The sequence below is a fragment of the Gopherus flavomarginatus genome, chromosome 7, assembly GCF_025201925.1.
Source record: "Gopherus flavomarginatus isolate rGopFla2 chromosome 7, rGopFla2.mat.asm, whole genome shotgun sequence".
Lineage (NCBI taxonomy): Eukaryota > Metazoa > Chordata > Testudines > Testudinidae > Gopherus > Gopherus flavomarginatus.
In genome coordinates, this window is record NC_066623.1 from 20,624,874 (window position 1) to 20,644,437 (window position 19,564).

Genomic DNA, 19,564 nt, shown 5'->3' on the forward strand with positions numbered 1-19,564 from the left:
TCTGAAGGCAGCAGCAGAAATGTAAGGGTGGCAATACTGCAATCCCCCTAAAATAACTTTGTCACCCCCCTGCAACTCCCTTTTTGGTGAAGATCCCAACTTGAAAAACGCTGGTCTCCCCTGTGAAATCTGTACAGTATAGCATAAAAGCACACAAAAGACTAGATTTCAAGGAGGAAGATCAGCATTTGTCAAATTGGGAGTCCTGACCCAAAAGGGAGTTGCAGGGGGGGCAAAGTTATTTTAGGGGGATTGCAGTATTGTCACCCTTACTTCTCTGCTGCTGCCAGATTTCACAGGGGGAGGCCAGATTTCACGGTCCATGACATTTTTCATGGTGTGAATTTGGTAGGACCCTAGTTATAGGCAAAGTGAAAAATAAACAAAAATATTGCAGAAAATAAGTCATATTGGGCGCTCTTCACCTTGACAGCCCCATCTCTGATCCCAGAGGAATCCCATCTTTATTGCCAGCCCACCATCCCAGCTCTCTCCTGACTGATAACAGGATTGTAAAATGCTAAGGAATGTTAAAGAGGCTACAAGAGCATAAAACACAACAATAATGGGTGATTTCAACGGCTTCATATTGATTGGGTAAATGTCACCTCAGGACATAATGGAAAGTTAAAATTTTTAGATACCATAATGACTGTTTCATGGAACAGCTAGTCCCGGAACCCACAAGGGGAAAGGCAATTCTTGATTTAGTCTTAAGTGGAGCACAAGATTTGGCTCAAGAGGTGACTATAGCTGAACTGCTCGGTAATAGTGACCATCATATAATTAACTTTAACATTCTTGTGAGGGAGAGAATATTGAAGAGACCCAACACTAAAAGCAGGAACGACATAAAAATATGGTCACTTGTTAGATGGAAATTAAATGGAGCTGCCACAAAGGTAAAATGCCTGCAAACAGCATGGGGACTATTTAAAAAGACCACGACAAAGACTCAGAGTAAATGCGTACCTCAAATCTGAAAAGACTATAAAAGGACCAAAAGAATCCCACTCTGGCTAAACAGCACAGTAACGAAGGCCATTAGAGGCAAAAAAGCATCCTTTAAAATTTGGAAGTCAAATCCTAGATGCACAAACTCTGGAAGATAAAATGTAAAAGTACAATAAGACAGGCTAAGAAGGAATTTGAGAAGCAACTTGTTTAAGATGCAAAATCTAGTAGTAAGGTTTTTGGGTTTTGTTTTTTTTTTGAAAGTATATCAGAAACAGGAAGCCTGCCTGTGGCAAAGTACCTGTCTCTCTTCTCCTAGCTCAGTCCTCCTCAGCCTTGGAGACACAGGCTTGGGCAAAGCAAAAGCCCTTCACAGTCGCGCAGGGTCTGGCTGATCCCTTCTCAGTCAGGCCCTTGTTCTGTTTTCCTCTCCTTCTGGGGAGAGTGCAACCTGCCTTGCAAGAAAAGTTTTTAGAGTTCAGCTGCCTCTACTCGCTGGCAGCTACTCTACTTCTCTCCTCCCCCCCTGCTTCCCTGCCAGTGAGGGTTTAAAAAGGTCTCCAGCCATTGAGGCCAGCTGAAACTAATTACCTTCCTGGTAACCCCTGTTCCAGCTGAACCTTATTCCTCCATGGTTAAGCCTTCTGGGACTAATTACTACTCCACGCTTGGTAGCTAAGTGTCCTGAGTTTGCCACATATCCCCCCCCCCCGCTCAACACTATGGGGTTGGGCTACTTGGGTCAGAAAGCAGTGCACCCTTGTCAAGCCATCCGCATTGCCATGTTGGGCTCCCGACCTGTGTCGTACCGTGAAGTGGAAGGGTTGAAGCGATAGGAACCATCTCGTTACTCTCGCATCTTTGTCCTTGTTTTGGTGCATCCACTGCAACGGAGCATGGTCCGTGACCAGGGTAAACCTCCGTCCGAGTAGATAGTAGCAGAGGCTTTCAACGGCCCATTTTACCGCCAAGCATTCATTTTCCACTATGGCGTACTTCCGTTCCCTAGGCAGGAGCTTTCTACTGAGGAAGAGGACGGGGTGTTCGTCATCTCCGACCATTTGTGAGAGCACCGCCCCCAGCCCTACTTCAGAGGCATCTGTTTGCAGGATAAACTTCTCCCTCCAGTCTGGGGCTATCAGCACGGGGTCTGTGCAGAGGGCCGTTCGCAGATCTGCAAAAGTGGCTTCGGCCTCAGCAGACCATTTTACTATATCTGGGCCCCGAGCCTTGGTCAGGTCCGTGAGTGGGCATGCCCTGGTGGCGAAGTGGGGAATGAAACGTCTATAGTACTCCACGAGTCCCAGGAATGCTCGGACCTGTTTTTTCCGGAGTGGTTGGGGCCACTTCTGTATAGCGTCTAGCTTGTTGAGTTGGGGCCTCACCACGCCCCTCCCCACAATATATCCAAGGTATTTGGCCTCAGCTAATCCGATCGAACATTTGGAGGGATTCGCAGTCAGTCCGGCCTTTCTCAGGGTATCCAGGACTGCCTCTACCTTTCTTAGGTGCGTCTCCCAGTCGGGGCTATATATGATGATGTCATCAAGATAGGCAGCAGCGTACTCCCGATGGGACCGTAACAGTTTGTCCATCAGCCGCTAGAAGGTAGCGGGGGCCCCATGCAATCCAAAAGGAAGAACAGTATACTGATATAGTCCTTCTGGGGTTGCAAAGGCCGTCTTCTCCTTGTCGGCTTTAGCCAGAGGGATCTGCCAATAGCCCTTAGTAAGATCAAGGGTAGACATGAAACGGGCTTTTCCCAGTTTGTCAATCAGCTCGTCTATCCTGGGTAAAGGGTAGGCGTCAAATCGGGACACCTCGTTTAGCTTGCGGAAGTCATTGCAGAACCTCATACTGCCGTCTGGCTTAGGCACTAAAACCACAGGACTAGACTATTGACTATGAGACTCTTCAATGACTCCTAAGGCCAGCATCTTCCTGACCTCTTTCGTAATCTCTTCTCTCTTGGCCTCTGGGATCCGGTATGGCTTAACGTGCACCTTCACTCCAGGTTCTGTGAAGATGTGATGGTGAACCTCAGTAGTCCTGCCTGGCTTTTCTGAGAACACATCTTGGTTGCGTTTGATCAGGCTGATCACTTCGGATCGTTGTTCCGGGGTCAGCTCTAGGGATATTCCAGGTTGGGCTGATCACCTTTAGGGGATGGTGCCCCTAGCACAGCTACCAGAGCTTCTCTATCCCGCCAAGGTTTCAGCAGATTTATATGGTAGATCTGCTCCTGCTTCCGGCGACCTGGCTGCCGGACCTTATAGTCAACTTCTTCTACGGCTTCGATTACCTCATAGGGCCCCTGCCATCTGGCCAGGAGCTTGCTCTCCGCCGTGGGTATGAGCAGCATCACCTGGTCCTGCACCTGGAACTTCCGGGACCGTGCTTGACGATTGTAGTACGTCCGTTGCATCCCTTGGGCCTTCTCCATGTGTTCGCGCACAAGAGGGGTGACTCGGGCTATTCGGTCTTTCATTTGCAGCACATGTTCCACAACGTTTCTCCCTGGGTTCGGCTGCTCTTCCCAGTCTTCTTTAGCCAGGTCCAGTATGCCCCTGGGGTGTCGACCATATAACAGCTCGAAGGGAGAGAATCCAGTGGAAGCCTGAGGAACTTCCCGTACGGCAAACAGTACATAAGGTAGCAGGGCATCCCAGTCTTTTCCGTCGCGGCTAATCACCTTCCGTAACAGGCTCTTCAACGTCCTATTAAAACGTTCAACGAGGCCATTGGTCTAGGGGTGGTAGACCGACGTTCTGAGGGTCCGTATGTGGAGCATGGTACACAAGTCCGTCATCAGTTTAGAAACAAAGGGGGTCCCTTGGTCCGTCAGGATCTCCTTAGGTATCCCTACTCTGGAGAATATCTGGACTAGCTCTTTGGCTATGGTCTTGGACATGGCATTCCGTAGGGGGATGGCCTCGGGGTATCGGGTGGCGTAATCTAGTACTACCAGGATGTATTGATGGCCCCGGGCCGACTTCTCCAATGGCCCCACTATGTCCATAGCTATTCGTTCGAATGGAACCTCAATAATTGGCAGAGGTACCAGAGGGGCCCTTAAGTATGGTCTGGGCCCATGTATTTGGCACTCCGGAAAGGAGGAACAATATCGCCGGACGGCCGCATAAATACCAGGCCAAAAAAACCTCTGTAGGATCCGATCAAGGGTCTTATCCATCCCTAGGTGGGCCCCAAATAGATGACTGTGGGCCAGATCCATAACCGCTTTTTGATGCTTCCGGGGGACCAAGAGTTGTTCGATGACTTGCTCTTGGACGCGGACTACTCTATACAGAAGATCTTTTTTAATCATATAATACGGCCCTGGGCCCTTAGTTCTCCCCTGCACTGGGACCCCATTTCCCTCGACTACTTCCTTAAAAATGTTGTGGTATATGGGATCATTGGCCTGATCCTGACCAAAAGTCCCACGCGCGGTCCCTATTGGCCCTATTTCGGGGGGGTCTACCTCCGTTTCTCCCTCAGGGACAGAGCCTGGGGAACCTGGTCCAACAATTGGGTTGTAGTTGGCCGACCCCGTCCCACTGTCAGTTGAGTTCCTTCTTTCTCCTGCTAGTGTAGGTGTCAGGTACTGTGTCAGGATCCTCGTCCCCTTCCTTTTATCCGCCCTCTGTTCCCTCCGAGTCTTCCTGGACTTCCCCGGTGGGGAGAACACATCCTGGCTAAACTCGTGGAAGGTGGGGAGAGGGTCCCCGATCTGGGCCACCCTTTGGATCCCAGAGTCCTTCTTTCCTTCTCCCTCGTCCCCGGGGAGTAGGCCATCAAACCCTGGGAAGTCTCGTCCGATAAGGACAGGGTAAGGGAGTTTCGGGACGACTCCCACTGTCAACTCAGCGGGGTTCCCTAGAACTTCTATGCGTACGGGGACAGTCAGGCAATAGCTGATATCCCCATGTACACAGGATATTCCCGAGCGCTTGGCCTGGGATAGTTGGTCCGGCCTGACCAGCTTCCCTGAGACCAGTGTGACTGCACTCCCCGAGTCTATTAAAGCTGTGGTCTCTATACCAATCAGCTTAACGGGCCTAGTGTACCTATGGGGGACCATCGCAACCCCGACTAGACTTATTAGCTCGCATGGTCCCCCTATATCTCCCAGTTAACACTGCATGGGCTCTCCTAGATTAGGGCATTGGGCAGCAATATGCCTTAAATCACCACAGGCGTAACAGCGGTACTTCCCTCGGGGCAGCCCCCTATTTTTCGGGCTGCTGGGATTTATCCTCTGAGCCTTTCTTCCCCAGTCCTCCCGTCTCTCCGGGACTGCCGGCGGCTCTTCCGCCTCCTGCCTCCCCTCCATTTTCCGGCCTGGAGCTGGGGCAAACCGGGGCCTCGGTGCAGAAGCTGGTCTCCGATACTGGCGCCTTCCTCCCTCGGGGGTCGGAGAAAGTTCTTGGGCTGCCAAATGCCTCTCCACGAGAGCAACTAGATCGTCATAAGAGGAGGGATCATTTAGGCGGACCCACCCCCGTATGTCCAGCGGCAATTCTCTCATGTACCTGTCCAATATCAGGGTCTCTACTACCTTCTCCGGCCCACGGGCCTCGGGGCGGAGCCACTTCCGCGCAAGGTGTATCAAATCAAATAGCTGGGACCTCGGTGGTTTGTCCTCCCGGTACTTCCACTCGTGGAAGCGCTGGGCCCTTATGGCTGGCGTCACGCCTGCCCTCGCCAGGATTTCCGCCTTCAGCCGAGGGTAATCCATAGATGCTTCTGCGGTCATGTCGAAGTAGGCTTTCTGGGCCTCCCCACACAGGAATGGAGCCAGCAGACCTGCCCACTGGTCTTGGGGCCAGGCCTCCCGTAGTGCCATCCTCTCGAACGCGAGGAGATACGCCTCTATATCGTCATCCGTTGTCATCTCCTGTAAGTAGTTGCTTGCCCGTAGCGGCCAGGTCCCCTGGGCCGCGTGCGTCATCGTAGTCAGGGCCTTCAACCGGTTCACTACCTCGGTCAGGGTGGCTCGATCTTGGGCCGCCTGGCTCATCAGCAGCTGGTTGGTCTCCTGTTGCACCTGCACGGACTCTCGCTGGGCCGTCACCTGTACTCGGGTAGCCTCCTGCTGAGCCGCGGTGGCCTGCATCAACGCCTTCAGCACATCCTCCATTTTTCCCCAAAGAAAAAAAATTTTTTTTTCCTCTCTCTTTTTTTTTTTTTTTTTTTTTACACCTTGCCCTGTGATGGCTTGCCACCGAGCCACACTCACTAGTACATCCTACTCCTGACACCACGTGTGGCAAAGTACCTGTCTCTCCTCTCCTAGCTCAGTCCTCCTCAGCCTTGGAGACACAGGCTTGGGCAAAGCAAAAGCCCTTCACAGTCGTGCAGGGTCTGGCTGATCCCTTCTCAGTCAGGCCCTTGTTCTGTTTTCCTCTCCTTCTGGGGAGAGTGCAACCTGCCTTGCAAGAAAAGTTTTTAGAGTTCAGCTGCCTCTACTCGCTGGCAGCTACTCTACTTCTCTCCTCCCCCCTGCTTCCCTGCCAGTGAGGGTTTAAAAAGGTTTCCAGCCATTGGGGCCAGCTGAAACTAATTACCTCCCTGGTAACCCCTGTTCCAGCTGAACCTTATTCCTCCATGGTTAAGCCTTCTGGGATTTATTACTACCCACGCTTGGTAGCTAAGTGTCCTGAGTTTGCCACACTGCCAAACCGGCAGTGGGGCCACTAGACAGCCAAGGTGTTAAAAGAGCACTCAAGGAAGACAAGGCCATTGCAGAGAAGCTAAATGAGTTCTTTGTATTGATCTTCACTGCAGAGGATGTGCAGGAAGATTCCCATATGAGCGGTGTTCTTTTCAGGTGACAAATGTGCAGTATTGTCCCACATTGTAGGGGGTAAATTGGTAGAAACTATAGTAAAGAACAGAATTTTCAAATACATACGTAAATATGATTTGTTGGGAAGAGTCAATATGGCTTTTGTAAAGGGAAGTCATGCATCACCAATCTATTAGAGCTCTCTGAGAGAGTCAACAAGCGTGTGGATAAGGCTGATCCAGTCGATATGGTGTATCCAGATTGTCAGAAAGCCTATGACAAGGTCCCTCATCAAAGGCTCTTAAGGAAACTAGGTAGTCATAGGATAACAGGGAAGATCCTCTCCCAGATCAGTAACTGGTTAAAACATAGGAAAGAAAGGGTAGAAATAAATGATCAGTTTTCACAATGGAGAGAGGTGTCTATATTGGAACCTGTGCTGTTCAACATATTCATTGATGATCCAGAAAAGCGGTCAATTAATTAATGATCCAGAAGCGGCAAAGTCTCCAGACTATACAAAATTATTTAAAAATAGCTGAGTCCAAAGCTAGGGTTGCCAGGTGTTCCTAGAGGAACCCAGTCAGCAGGGCTGACTGTTGGCCACAGTAACCGGTCTCCATCACTCAGGGGTAGGAAGAGCAGCAGCTGGAGCCAAATGGAGGAGCTGCTCTCTGCTCAGCTGCTAACACCTGACAGAGAGCAGTGGCTGGCTTCCAGACCAGCCTCCAAGAGGTAGGTGCCATCGCCGGGGGGGAGGAACTTCTCCACCCTCCCCTTCTGCCTCGATTGCCCCAGCCCTCGCCCCTTGCTACGGGGACTGATCCCTCCCCGCCTCAGCCCCTTGCTCTGGGGACCAACCCCCCGCTGTGCCCCGATTGGGCAGGTGGGCAGGCTCCACGTCAGCTCCTCCTAGCCTGGCTCTGCAGGGAGCTGGTGAGTCCTGGGAGCGCTGGGAGTGAGAGTGGAGAACAAGTGATGGGGGGGTGTGGAGGAAGAGAAGTGAGCAGGGGGTAAGCCGTTGAGGGAAGAGGCAGGGCAGGAGGAGGGGCAAGAATTGCAAAGTCTGTTTGGAGCAGGCACACACCCATCAAGGGAGGGAGCTAGCAGCTCCCTATCTACTTCAGCCTGGGTCAGAGATAATTGTTTGTAATTCAGAGCCTGCAAAATTTTAACAGCTCCCTTTCTGACATTTTCCGTCCATATAGTTCTAAAACAAATTGCCGTCACAGCTCCTCCGTACAAGAGCACAGACTCGTCACAGCAAGCTGCCTCAGCTACAGAAGACGTCTTTTCTCATGTGTTTAATATCCCTTTAAAAAAATCATACCTTTTAGAGGGAGGCCAGAAGAAATACTAATTTTAGACCGGGGTATGCACAGGCAGCAATGAGAGCTGGTACTTACTAATAGCTCCTGTGTAGGTTGGCTGTGTGAGGTCTTTTGGCACCTTCCTGTAGATATCAAACCTGAAAGAGGAAAAGCAACAGCCATAAACCAGGTGGAATATTTCAATATACTTCATGTCCCTGCAGGGTTCAATGATACTCAGGATTTTTCCATTCAGGTTTCCAACAACATTTTTCATTTTGCAGAAGTACATGAAAAAAACCACAAAGCCTTTTCCTTTTGTACAGTTATGTAACTTCGTTACTTTTTGGCTCCACCTTTGCAAGCTCTCTCCTCTACTTCCCTTGCCTTGCTCTCATGGGTCTCTGCACTCTAGCTAGTTAGCTAGCATTGGAGGGAAATAGGTTATGGTGGATAAATTATAGACCATTGTATAATCAATGATGTCATCAGAAAGAGTATTCTTTTCCCTTTTCAAATTTTTTGTATTCAAACTATGGGCTCATGAATGCAAGGAACTCAGTACAAACCAGGCAGGCTCTCCACACACATGCTCACCCCCAAAGCTCCCCTGTCCTCACCAACAGCACCCACTTTGGACAGGGATGGAATATCAGACAGGCTGCTAGTGTCATGGGACTGGACAGTCACTTTCGAGGTACTGAAAAGCATACCCAGGGACTAGGAGAAGAATACATACATATATTTTCATTTAGGGAAATAAAGTTTTGAATCCAGATCTCTGGAGACTAAAAGTCTGCACATTAACCTACTGGGCCCGGTCTTTTTCTGTTTTTCACAGCACGATCCACAGAACAGATTTTCTAAAAGGAGCATCTCCCAAGCCCCAAACCTGAATTACAGAAACAATTGTCTCTTTTAAATTAATCCTGCTGTAACGAGCAAAGCTGTTCAGTCAATTAGCTCCTATGAACTAGGAAGAAAAATGCAGAAAGGCAACCTAATTAAAGAATAGGTCTGTTAAGACTGAAGAGCTCCTTTCACATGGGAACCTGAGTGGGTTCAGGTGGAACGGGGAGCAGGTATTTAGACCTTCCCCTAGCTGAAATCAATAAAACCAAAGAACCGTGACATGGCAGCAGAGATTCATGGAAGAAGCCTGGAAAAAACTCCAGGAAGCTTTGGCTTCAGTTGCCAGGAAACTTAAGGGGCAACATTCATCCAGCTGACTTCAGTGGAGTTACACCAAGGTTGTATGTGCTACAATGAGACAAACGTAAACGACTGCCAGAAATCCACAAAGCAACTTATAACTTGTGGGCTTGGGGAGGGGGGGGGGGCTGCAAACACCTATCTCCCAGCAATAATAAAAAAAAAAAGAAAAAGTCAAGGTATTGAGGTAAGAAACCTATACTTGGACAACAAATATTGGGAGAGAAACCAGCCAAGCATTTTGCTTCCTCCCTCAAGAAAAGAAAACTAGTTTAATATTAGACCATTATTTCTATTCAGTCATGTGTTTTAATATCAACATGGCTCAGCTTTGCTATTTTAAACTCCCATAGTTAAACTTTCACTGCCTTATGATCATGGCTATATAATTTCCAATCAACTTGAGCTCCACCATGCCCTGCTGCAATGCAGGTCTGACATCAGATTTTCCAGCACTCAATAAAAATTAATTAGTCCATTGAAAAAACCTTACACCATGAAGTGTGAAATGACTGCTTCCCCTCAAAAATAGCCTTGGGGTTTTTCTGTTTGTTTGTTTTTCAATTCCCTAGTGGTGCAATGAGGTTTGATGGTTCACCCTGAAGTCCTTGTTTCCAGCTGCAGCGAGATAGATAAGACCTTTCCAATCCCAAACTGGACACTATAATAACCTGCATTTTCACACAGAGAAGATACAAGGCTAAGATTCATTTTTCCACCCTCTCTTTGACTTTCTAAAATTCAATAGGTAGCTTCCTTTTAAAACACTAGTTAAAGTATTTTGTTTATAGTCAACCTCAGTATTTATCTAAGGGTCTCAAAGCACTTCACAGCACCCTGTGAGGTAAGGAAGCAACATCATCCCCATTTTTCAGATGGGGGACACAGTGGTACAGAGAAGTTAAATGACTTGCACAAGGTGACACGACAAACTTGGCAGAGCCAGAAAAAGTCTCCCACTCTAGCAATTAGCTGCCATGGCCTTGCTGTATTTTATCTACCCACTCTGGACTAGTTTAATTAATCTATGGACCAGCAGCACTTACCTAGCCTCCCACCTAGAGGGGATCTCTTTTTGAGCACTGAGAGCTCAGAGTGGAAGACCTTCACTCTGCTGCTGCAATCTGTGCTATGCCTATTATGGGTCAGAGGCCACCAGCTCCAAAATTACCTATCCAGCACCTTTCACTAGCACCAAATCTGCTATTTTGGGGGGGATTGTGAAAACAACTAGAATGCCTTTTGGGATTCTTTCATCATTAGTTTGACTAGAACATCCGCATAACAAGCTCCTTAGTCACCACTTGGAGGCAGAATGGGTTAACAAAGACTAGCACCTGCCTGCCACAGACTTACTAGAATACTTTTCTATTGTTTAATTTTATCCGGGGTTCAAAGTTGGGGGTGATGGTTTGGGAGGGAGAGAGGGAGGAGAAACAGGAAAGTATAATAATAAAAATAATCTTATGGTTAAGGCCCTGGGAACATCACGTATCTGGGTTCAGTGCCTGACTAAGCCACAAAACAAATCACTTAATCATCCACTGTCCCAGTTACCCACCTGTGAAATCCTCCCTGGTGTGCTAGGAGGCTAAACTCATTAGTGTCTATGAGATGCTCAGATACTGCACCAATGAGACCATATACATACACAGCAGGAACTGCCCCCCCCCCCCCTTGCCAGCTTTTGCTCATATGTGATGTAACTAACAGCACATGCTGTGCTGGATGCTTATAGCACTATACATTTTTATTACTCTAATCACTGCCACCCCCTAAACACATTACTAATGCTCCTGAACTAAACAGCCCATTTATGGGTCTGCAGCCACCCTGAGAACATCTGGAAAGCGCTGTTTACATTCTTTCCACATGCACCAAAGCAACAGCAGCAGCAGATGATAAAGTGACCCAGAACAGCTGATGACATCATGGTCTCACAGGAGGAGGAAATAGCTGAACTTCCTGCTCACGGCCCATTAAACGCTCAACACTGGCGTCGTCTCACTGAAATCACAATAATGGATTGGCAAGGCGAGAAAGTCAATGGAGAGAGAGGCACAGCAACGGCTTTGGAGTGTTACTGAACAACTGGAAAATAGGAAATAGTTCTATGCTGAATGTAGTAAAACCACCGCCATGTGTACACTATAAAAGGAAGCCTGTTTTTAGAGTGAGAAATGTTCACTAGTTTTAAAGTTATGACCCATCGCAGGATAAAAATAAATGCAGAATATACAGGTATTTGAATACGAGAAAAGCTGCTTTCAAAATAGCGCCCTCTCCCATTTTAGTCACCTAAATGGCACCCACCTCCTTAAGGCCTCTTTACAGTCCCCTCCCCCTCCAAAACCAAATATTTTTAGATTTATTTATACAGGAAATCTCTAAAGAGGGACAGAGTCAAAGTTGGTGGGACAAACCACCAACATAAACTGACCTGTGACCTGTCACGAGCATTTATCTATCTGCTGGCTGTAATCACCTACTGAAAAATAAATCAAGTCTCTCCATTTTCTAAGCTGCTTGAGTTGTATTCCCAATCCTCTCCCATTTAATAAAATCATAACTAGAGACAGAACTGAGCCAAAACTCTGGATCTTAAATATCCCTCAACTCCGCAAGCCTTTGGAGCCAGATCCAGACTTCAGGGCCCAAGCCTCTCTGATCACAACACTTTGTACCTCTATAGTACCTGTCACATGAGAATCTCAAAGCACTTTACAAACATTTAATACCCAAGCACGGCACAACAGACAAAGTGCACCAAGAAAATCAAGCCCTAGCCTGAGGAGCTCACAGTCTGAAGACACATGATGTCTACACAGCATTTTGGAGCTCAAGGAAGCAAGCCTCAGAGCCCAGGCCAACAGACTCATGGGCTCATGTTAGAGCTCTAAAAATAGCTCTGTAGACAGTGCTTTGACGTTTCAGTTCAGGCTGGAGCTTGGGCTTTGAAAGCTGGGGAGAGGGACAGGCTTCAGAGCCCCAGCTCCAGCCCAAGCTGCAACTTCAAAGCAAAGTCTAAACAGTTATTTTTAGAGCTCTAGCATGAGCCCTGCTACCCTGAGTCTGTTGACCCAGGCTGGGAGGCTCACTCCCATGGACTCCAAAATACTGTACAGACATACCCATATGCAAAGTGCAGTACAGAGCAAAGTGAATGGATTGCATCTGATAAGAGGAATGCTTTGTGGAACTGGCAAGCTTTTAGAAGGGGATAGGAAGGGGTCCCATAACAAACCGTGGAGGAAGGACACAAAAAGAGTGGTGAGAGGCGCTTGGATTGTAGGCAGAAAGGAGAACTTAGGGAGGTAGTACAAGTTTTAAACTTCACATGGGGCAAACGCTGATATGTGGCCTGAGTAGCAGAAAAGGTAGGTGAACTAGGCAACTACATTTAGGGGTTGGAGCAGGATGCTGCAACGGTCAAGACAGAAAGCAGCACTGGCAGGAGGGACCACACCTCTAGGGATGGATCTGGAGAGAAAACACACCACAGTTAGCCAGCAGAACTCAAGACCACACAGAAGTCATTGAGGCCAAGAGCCTAGCAGGACTGGGGTGGGGGTGGGGGGGGAAAAGAGATTGGAGATGTATAAATAAGTCTAACTTATCTCTGCAAGTGCTCACAAATTTGTAAGACATTATGCTCTAGATCATAAAGGTTTGTAAGCCAACCACTAGATATAAATAATTAATAATTATTCCCATAGCACCTACGGCCCCATTGTACTAGGCTTACAATCTACATCTGGCAACAATCCTGGATGGAGGCCACCTCTAGAGGAAAAGTTGCAATACTTGGCATTGTCCTTAGTAGCAAGCAAGTCTATTATGGAGGATCCCCAATAACGGAATATTGGTCCTGTGATGGATCTGTGCAAGGACCATTTACAATTGGTCACAGATTGCCTACTCAGGAAGTCCATTAGGCCAGTGGCTCTCAACCTTTCCAGACTACTCTACTCCTTTCAGGAGTCTGATTTGTCTTCCATACCCCCAAGTTTCACCTCACTTTTACTTGCTTACAAAATCAGACATAAAAATATAGAAGTGTCACAGCACACTATTATGGGAAAATTGCTTACTTTCTTATTATTACCATATAATTATAAAATAAATCAACTGGAATATAAATATTGTACTTACATTTCAGTGTATTGTATATAGAGTAGTATAAACAAGTCATTGTCTGTATGAAATTTTAGTTTGTACTGACTTCGCTAATGCGTTTTATGTAGTCTGTTGTCAAATTAAGCAAATATCTAGATGAGCTGATGTACACCCTGGAAGACCTTTGCATACCCTTAGGGGTACTGCTGTCCCCGATTGAGAACCACTGCACTAGGCTATCGCTGACTCCTAGGAGGTGCAGGGACTTTGGGGTTGCCGCACTCACACTGCTTTGACAGTGGAAACCATACCACAGGGATGTCAGCTACCAGCCCTCAGGTCACTCTCAGAAGACAGGCATCCTTGCTCGACACCACAGGGAAGGCATAATCCAGCAGCAGTGAAGAAAATATGACTCTTTGAACACCGATGTTGTGGAATAATATTTCAGCTCCAGTTCCGGGCATCTCTCTGGTACAGACTGTGTCTCTGCAAGGGATCTCAATAATTCTGTGAGGGCACATCACTGACCCATAATTGGCACAGTCTGCATCTAAGTCTGTACTAGTTCACTGTGCATCATTCCTGACCTAACGGCAGACTTCAATGCCTTGCCTTTGGAGCGAAGCTTCTCCCCTCCTTACAGCATGACATCTCCCTATGCCTGAATCCATGCTTGGGCTCTGCTCAGCTCTCTTTCAGTCTCACCTTTGTCAGCTCTAATAACGACATTGTTGGCATCAGGAGTGCTGGCCCTGAAACCAGCGCTGACATAAAGGCAACTCGCACTGGGGCAGTCAGCGCAGTTGGTGCCAGTTCTGACTGCATCTTCTTTCCTGCCTTCCTTTCGCTGAACCCTAAGGCAGTGTGTGTGCTCACGAGAGCTGTCACTGAAATAGACCCTTTCAGTCATTCTTTGGAGGCAGCTACCTTCTCTGAGTCTGAAGTGACAAGTATTGAATGTTTGAGTAGATGCAGCTTTAATCACATGTCCCTAGATGTACGAGCTCTCAAAAGAGAAGGATTTACACACTGAGCACCTATCTGGGATGTGACTCTCCCACAGAGAGAACAGGCATCAACTGTGCCCATCAACCAGAACGCGAGTCCATTGCAGGCTGTGCAGGATTCAGACTCAGATGATCTGGAGTCTGTCACATTAGTTGGCATGAAGCACTTTACCCCACTGTACAGAGGAGTGTACAGGGCTTTTTGGGGTGGGAGGAGTGTATATTACTGACCTGACACTTGCACAGCAGCTGCCAATCCAAAGGATCCCAAAGTATTTTAAATAAATTCAAAGGCCACACCATCGGTATGTGGCATGTAAACAACTCAGTGGTACACCTTACAGCTTTTGTAAGAGTGACATGAAATTCTGCAATAACATCCCTTTAAGATACAGTGATCTTCGTACACAAAAAAAGAAGTGCACACCTAAGAGAGTACGAAGTGTCAACAAAGGAAAAGAAATCAAGCTGCCTGGTGGGTAAGTATTAGCAGCAGAGGGGACCCTTGGCATCTGGAGGAATTTATTTGACAGGAATCAAGATGTTCTCCTCCCTACATCTAGATGAGTATCTCTGGGTAAATCTTCACTCTATTTTAAAACCAGTGCAAGCGAGTCACAGAGCTTGAGTCTGCTGATTTGGGGTTGTGCTTTTGCACTAAAAACACCTGTGCAGACTTTGCGCTTGTGATCTGAACCCCATCCCTACTGCAGGCTACAGAGTGAATGCTGTAGCCCAAGGTCAAATGTCTACACAGCTGTTTTTAGCACCGTAGTGTGAGCCCTGCAAGCCTGAGTCTGTAGACCTGGGGGCTCTAAGACTTGCAGCCACATGTTTAAAAACTCAGTGTAGACATACCCTCACTACCTAGTATACAGGAGCTGCTCCTGTCAACACATGCAGGAATAGTGAGGTTTGCAGATCCCCTCATTGGACCTGGAGGCAAACTATGGGCCCCACCATAAAGGAATGCACATGGGGAGAACAGAATAGCAGCCTCCAGACCAGAAAGGGCAAGCGATGCTAAGCATGCCACCCAATCCAGCCTTTCAGAGTAGTTAAGTGACTCTTGGGGTCAGTCTATTTCCACGCACTAGTGAATCATTCTGGTGAGTCACTACAGAGAGACATTAAATTCCTTAACCACCTACTCTCAGCAAGACCGCAGACAAAACTGAGGTTGGGGGAGGAGGAAGATGTACACACACATCTATGCTTGTTTACTGAATTTTGGGGGGTGGAAGAGATGTTCTACTTTTTGTTTATAGCGCTGCATTTTATATCTCTCAAAATTATCTCAGCAGCCAAGCAAAACCACAACACACACAACCCAGTTGCAGAATAGAATTCACACACCAGCAAATACTATCAAAGACATAAATAAATGATGAGATTTGCAAAGAGATGATTCCCTTCCCCCATCACATTTCATATGATTCAGATTTGACTTTAATGCTTACAGTAGGCTGAGCTGTTTCTTTTCCCCACTATAAGTGAAGTGTATTTATCCAAAGCAGAACTGTATGTTAAAGATCAGCTTCCTCTTCCCCATCCACCTGCTTTTTGATAGACACTGGGCCCAGAGTGGCTGGTCTTGAATTAGCACAACATGTACTGAGAAAGGAAGATGCCTAGGAAATGTGGTCAGGGCAAAGCATTGTTCTTCCCCTATTCCCCATGCTAAGAGTGGTTGTCCATTTCATTAGGACAAATTATGTATCTGATGTCACTGAAATGAAAAAAAAAATTGATTACACTGGGGCTGATGTATCTATGGCCGATCAGTGAAACTGTCATAAACCAAGCCACCTGAATTCCATGCCTATAAGAACATAAGAATATGGATGGTGAAAGAACCATGGAGTCGCCACCTTCTGCAGTAACCAGCTCCTGGCAATAGTACTACTTTTCAGCAAGTACCGTTACTTCTCATCCAGAAATGAATCCATCCTGGATTTAGAACAACAGGCTCAGGTCAAGTTTAGCCTGAAATACAGGCTGCATTAAGACAAGCTTTTTACAAAACTTCACACCATGAAAAATGTTTATTTTATTCTTCTTTTACAGAAAGTTTAAACAACATACATTCCCCCATAACAACTGCAACCCAAGCACCATACCACCATGCTAGTGCTGGAGTACCTGAAAGTAAAATGGACTAGTCTCTTTTAATTGGGTGAAATGAAGGGAATGCAAATGCACAGTCGAATAATAGATTTGTGATATCTTTCCGTTTTAATAAACAAAGGTGGTATTTGTAAGGATTTTTAAGTCAGAGTGTCCCTGTTAATTAGTTAAATATTAATAATCCCTAGACATCACCTAATGTGTGTGTTAACTATCCTCTGGGTGAAAATGCTCAGACAATTTTGGGCACGAGTGCCATAGGGCAGAGAAAAAAAAGTACGACTATGTGCAGCAGCTATATTCATAGTCAAGCAGGTCACTAATTCCTGGTGTCTCTTGTCACTCTCAAAGCCCACACTAGCACAGAGTGAAAAATAACAATTTAGAACAATCAGTAACCTTGGGATCAGTCTGTAAACACGAAAAAGGTGACATTTGCTGAATCAATCTGTGAATTTCTTTAGCAATTAACTCTTAACTTTCTAGTATCAGATTTCACAGTCAAAATCTGCTTTCATATAATATTTGAGCTAAACATTTTGTTGACCAAGTTGAGCTGGAAATTAAAGTAGAGTTCAAAAACAGGATTTTATTGAATTAAGGTATGAAAATGGATGATACAAGCATTACAATATTCCCCAGGTTAGGATATTTCAGTATAAAATTCAGGTTGCCCCTACATTTTCATTAGGCTGCACACTGTTGTACTGACCGTGCAGAACAACACTGTAGGCATTTGTATTCCGCCATGCATGCTGTGTTCTTGAGGCCTGGTGCTGGCAGAGAGTCCATCACAATCCCTGGTTCTGTAATATAGATTTAATTTAAATAACTAGTGATTGGCAAAGGTTGATTTCACCTGACACACTGAAATAGATGAAAAAAAGTCTATTGGTAACAGTTGGCAGGTGCTCTAGAGCCTACAGTGATTCAGCTTCACTGGCCCCGTGACAGCATCACTGGCCCCATCTGCAGCCCTGGTCACTGGCTCACCAGCTGGGAGCTCCGTGGCCATTCCCAGGAAAGGGCCATTTCAGCAGTGGAGTGGCCTCCCATGCAGCAGGAGGCGTGTCCTCCTTCTCACAGTTCTGGCCAGGGGTCTCTGCTCTGCCAAGCCAGGACCCTCACCTTGCGCCTGCAGGAATCAGGTATCAGAGGGGTAGCCGTGTTAGTCTGGATCTGTAAAAGCAGCAAAGAATCCTATGGCACCTTATAGACTAACAGACGTCTGTTAGTCTATAAGGTGCCACAGGATTCTTTGCTGCTTTTGCAGGAATCAGGTGTCACAGACCCTGTGGCCGTGCAGGGAGCCCCCTGCAGTACCACTGTGAAAGTTTATTTAAAGATAAAAATCAGAAAAAAAACCTATAATTAACCATCAAATTTACAAAAAAATAAAAATTTAATTCCGCCAGCTCAATATATACAAGGCCTCCAGAGGAATAAACAGAAAAATAGGATAAAACCTGGTAAGGGAAAAAACTGTGAAACTTAATACTTTGAACTGCCCCCAAAAATTTCTGGTTCAGGAACATTCTCAGTCCTCTTGCATCCTCCCTGGGTAGAATAAACTAAACTGAGTCAAGGATAGGCTCCTGCTCAGGGAGAGGGGATGTTGGTGATCAACAAGGTAGTGGTGGTGATGGTGAGGGGGAAGACAGCTGCAACATACACAGAATAAGGTTTTTTAAATAAAAAGAGACACGACTCTATGCTAGTCATGCTGAGCCTGCTTCCTGGACAGAAGTGCTCAAACATCAGGCGGGAGTCACGCAGCTCACTGTAGTGAAGTGTGTAATGAGGGTGGTGGAAAACCCACTTCACAGTGACACATCTGCACTCAAGAGGGAAGCTGAAGAGTCATCGAGCCCACACACTGCAAGGGCACTACAGTCTGTCATGACAGAACTCAGAACTCTCTAGGGCTGGTTATTGGCATTGCTTAATGGGAGGCCCCTGGGGCTCCCCCACATCACAGAACCACACAGTATTGTCTGCCCAGGATTATTTCACCTTTACGCAGTGGGACGGGGAACAAGAGCAAGAAGAGCACTGCATTTTCTGAACTCATTCACAAACGTTCTCATATCACTGGACCATTTATACACCGAGAAAGCAAGCTCCAAAACCTGGCATGCTTGCTGTCATTGAATGTTTAGGCCACACTATCCAGGATAATAATAAAAAAAAAAAAACCCAAACCAGGTTAGTAAACTGGCTTTAAAAAGTTTCATCCAAGCGCAATTTTGTTGCCAGCATGGAGGGGGGCACAATTTGGTTAAAGCCATTTTCAGAACCTGGCTGCTCTTAGGCCCTTACCCCTGGATGGAACTGTGCTATTCACAACTTTGTTCAGAAATAGCTGGCACAGCTCTGCTCCTGTGTAGGTTCATAACATTGCAAAAGAGAAGGTTTCAATGAATTCAACATACATGAAGTAGATTTTGTTAAACAAAGCCTACGTAGGACACAATCAGCTTGAAATCTTGTCAATTAAAACAAAAAGTATGATTACAAATAGTTTCAGATGAAACAAGTATTTGCCCTCGGATTCCCTGGCCCTTTTTCGTCGCCTTACAGACATTTGGGGAAACGGTCGGACAGAGACACACACAAATGCAACTCTGTAGCTGTGTGAAAGAGCCACACCAACAGGGGATGTTATTATAAAAAGGAGAAATGCAATAAACCTGACAAAATATAATCACAGAATCACAGGGTTGGAAGGGACCTCAGGAGGTCATCTAGTCTAACTCAAAGCAGGACCAATCCCCAGGCAGATTTTTACCCCAGACCTCTAAATGGCCCCCTCAAGGATTTAGCTCACAACCCTGGGTTTAGCAGGCCAATGCTCAAACCACTGAGCTATCCCTCCTCCTCACTTTATCAATCACTTTATCAATTGCATAATGTAAAATTTAATATAAAAATATTTCAATCTACTTTAGTTCTAGTAACTTTAGTTCTTCTTTCACCTATTAATATTACATTTTCAGACTGAAATGTGTTTTTTACATTTTTAAATTGTCACGTGTTCCTTTCAC

The 19,564-nt window shown here is 46.5% G+C and overlaps 1 protein-coding gene across 4 annotated transcripts in view; it reads right to left on the reverse strand.

The window, feature by feature from the left end:
• The window catches only part of ERGIC1 (endoplasmic reticulum-golgi intermediate compartment 1), a 108,515-nt gene that overhangs the window by 60,985 nt on the left and 27,966 nt on the right, over positions 1–19,564 (reverse strand). For 3 of the 4 annotated variants that reach the window (XM_050962787.1, XM_050962784.1, XM_050962786.1), the window contains exons 2-3: positions 8,653–8,775; positions 8,152–8,213 (exon numbers count right to left, since the gene is read on the reverse strand). In XM_050962787.1, the coding sequence (XP_050818744.1) occupies positions 8,152–8,213; positions 8,653–8,729 (139 nt within the window). In that variant the 5' untranslated portion in view covers positions 8,730–8,775. The remainder of the gene's footprint in view (positions 1–8,151; positions 8,214–8,652; positions 8,776–19,564) is intronic. The other variant, XM_050962785.1, reaches the window with a different exon arrangement.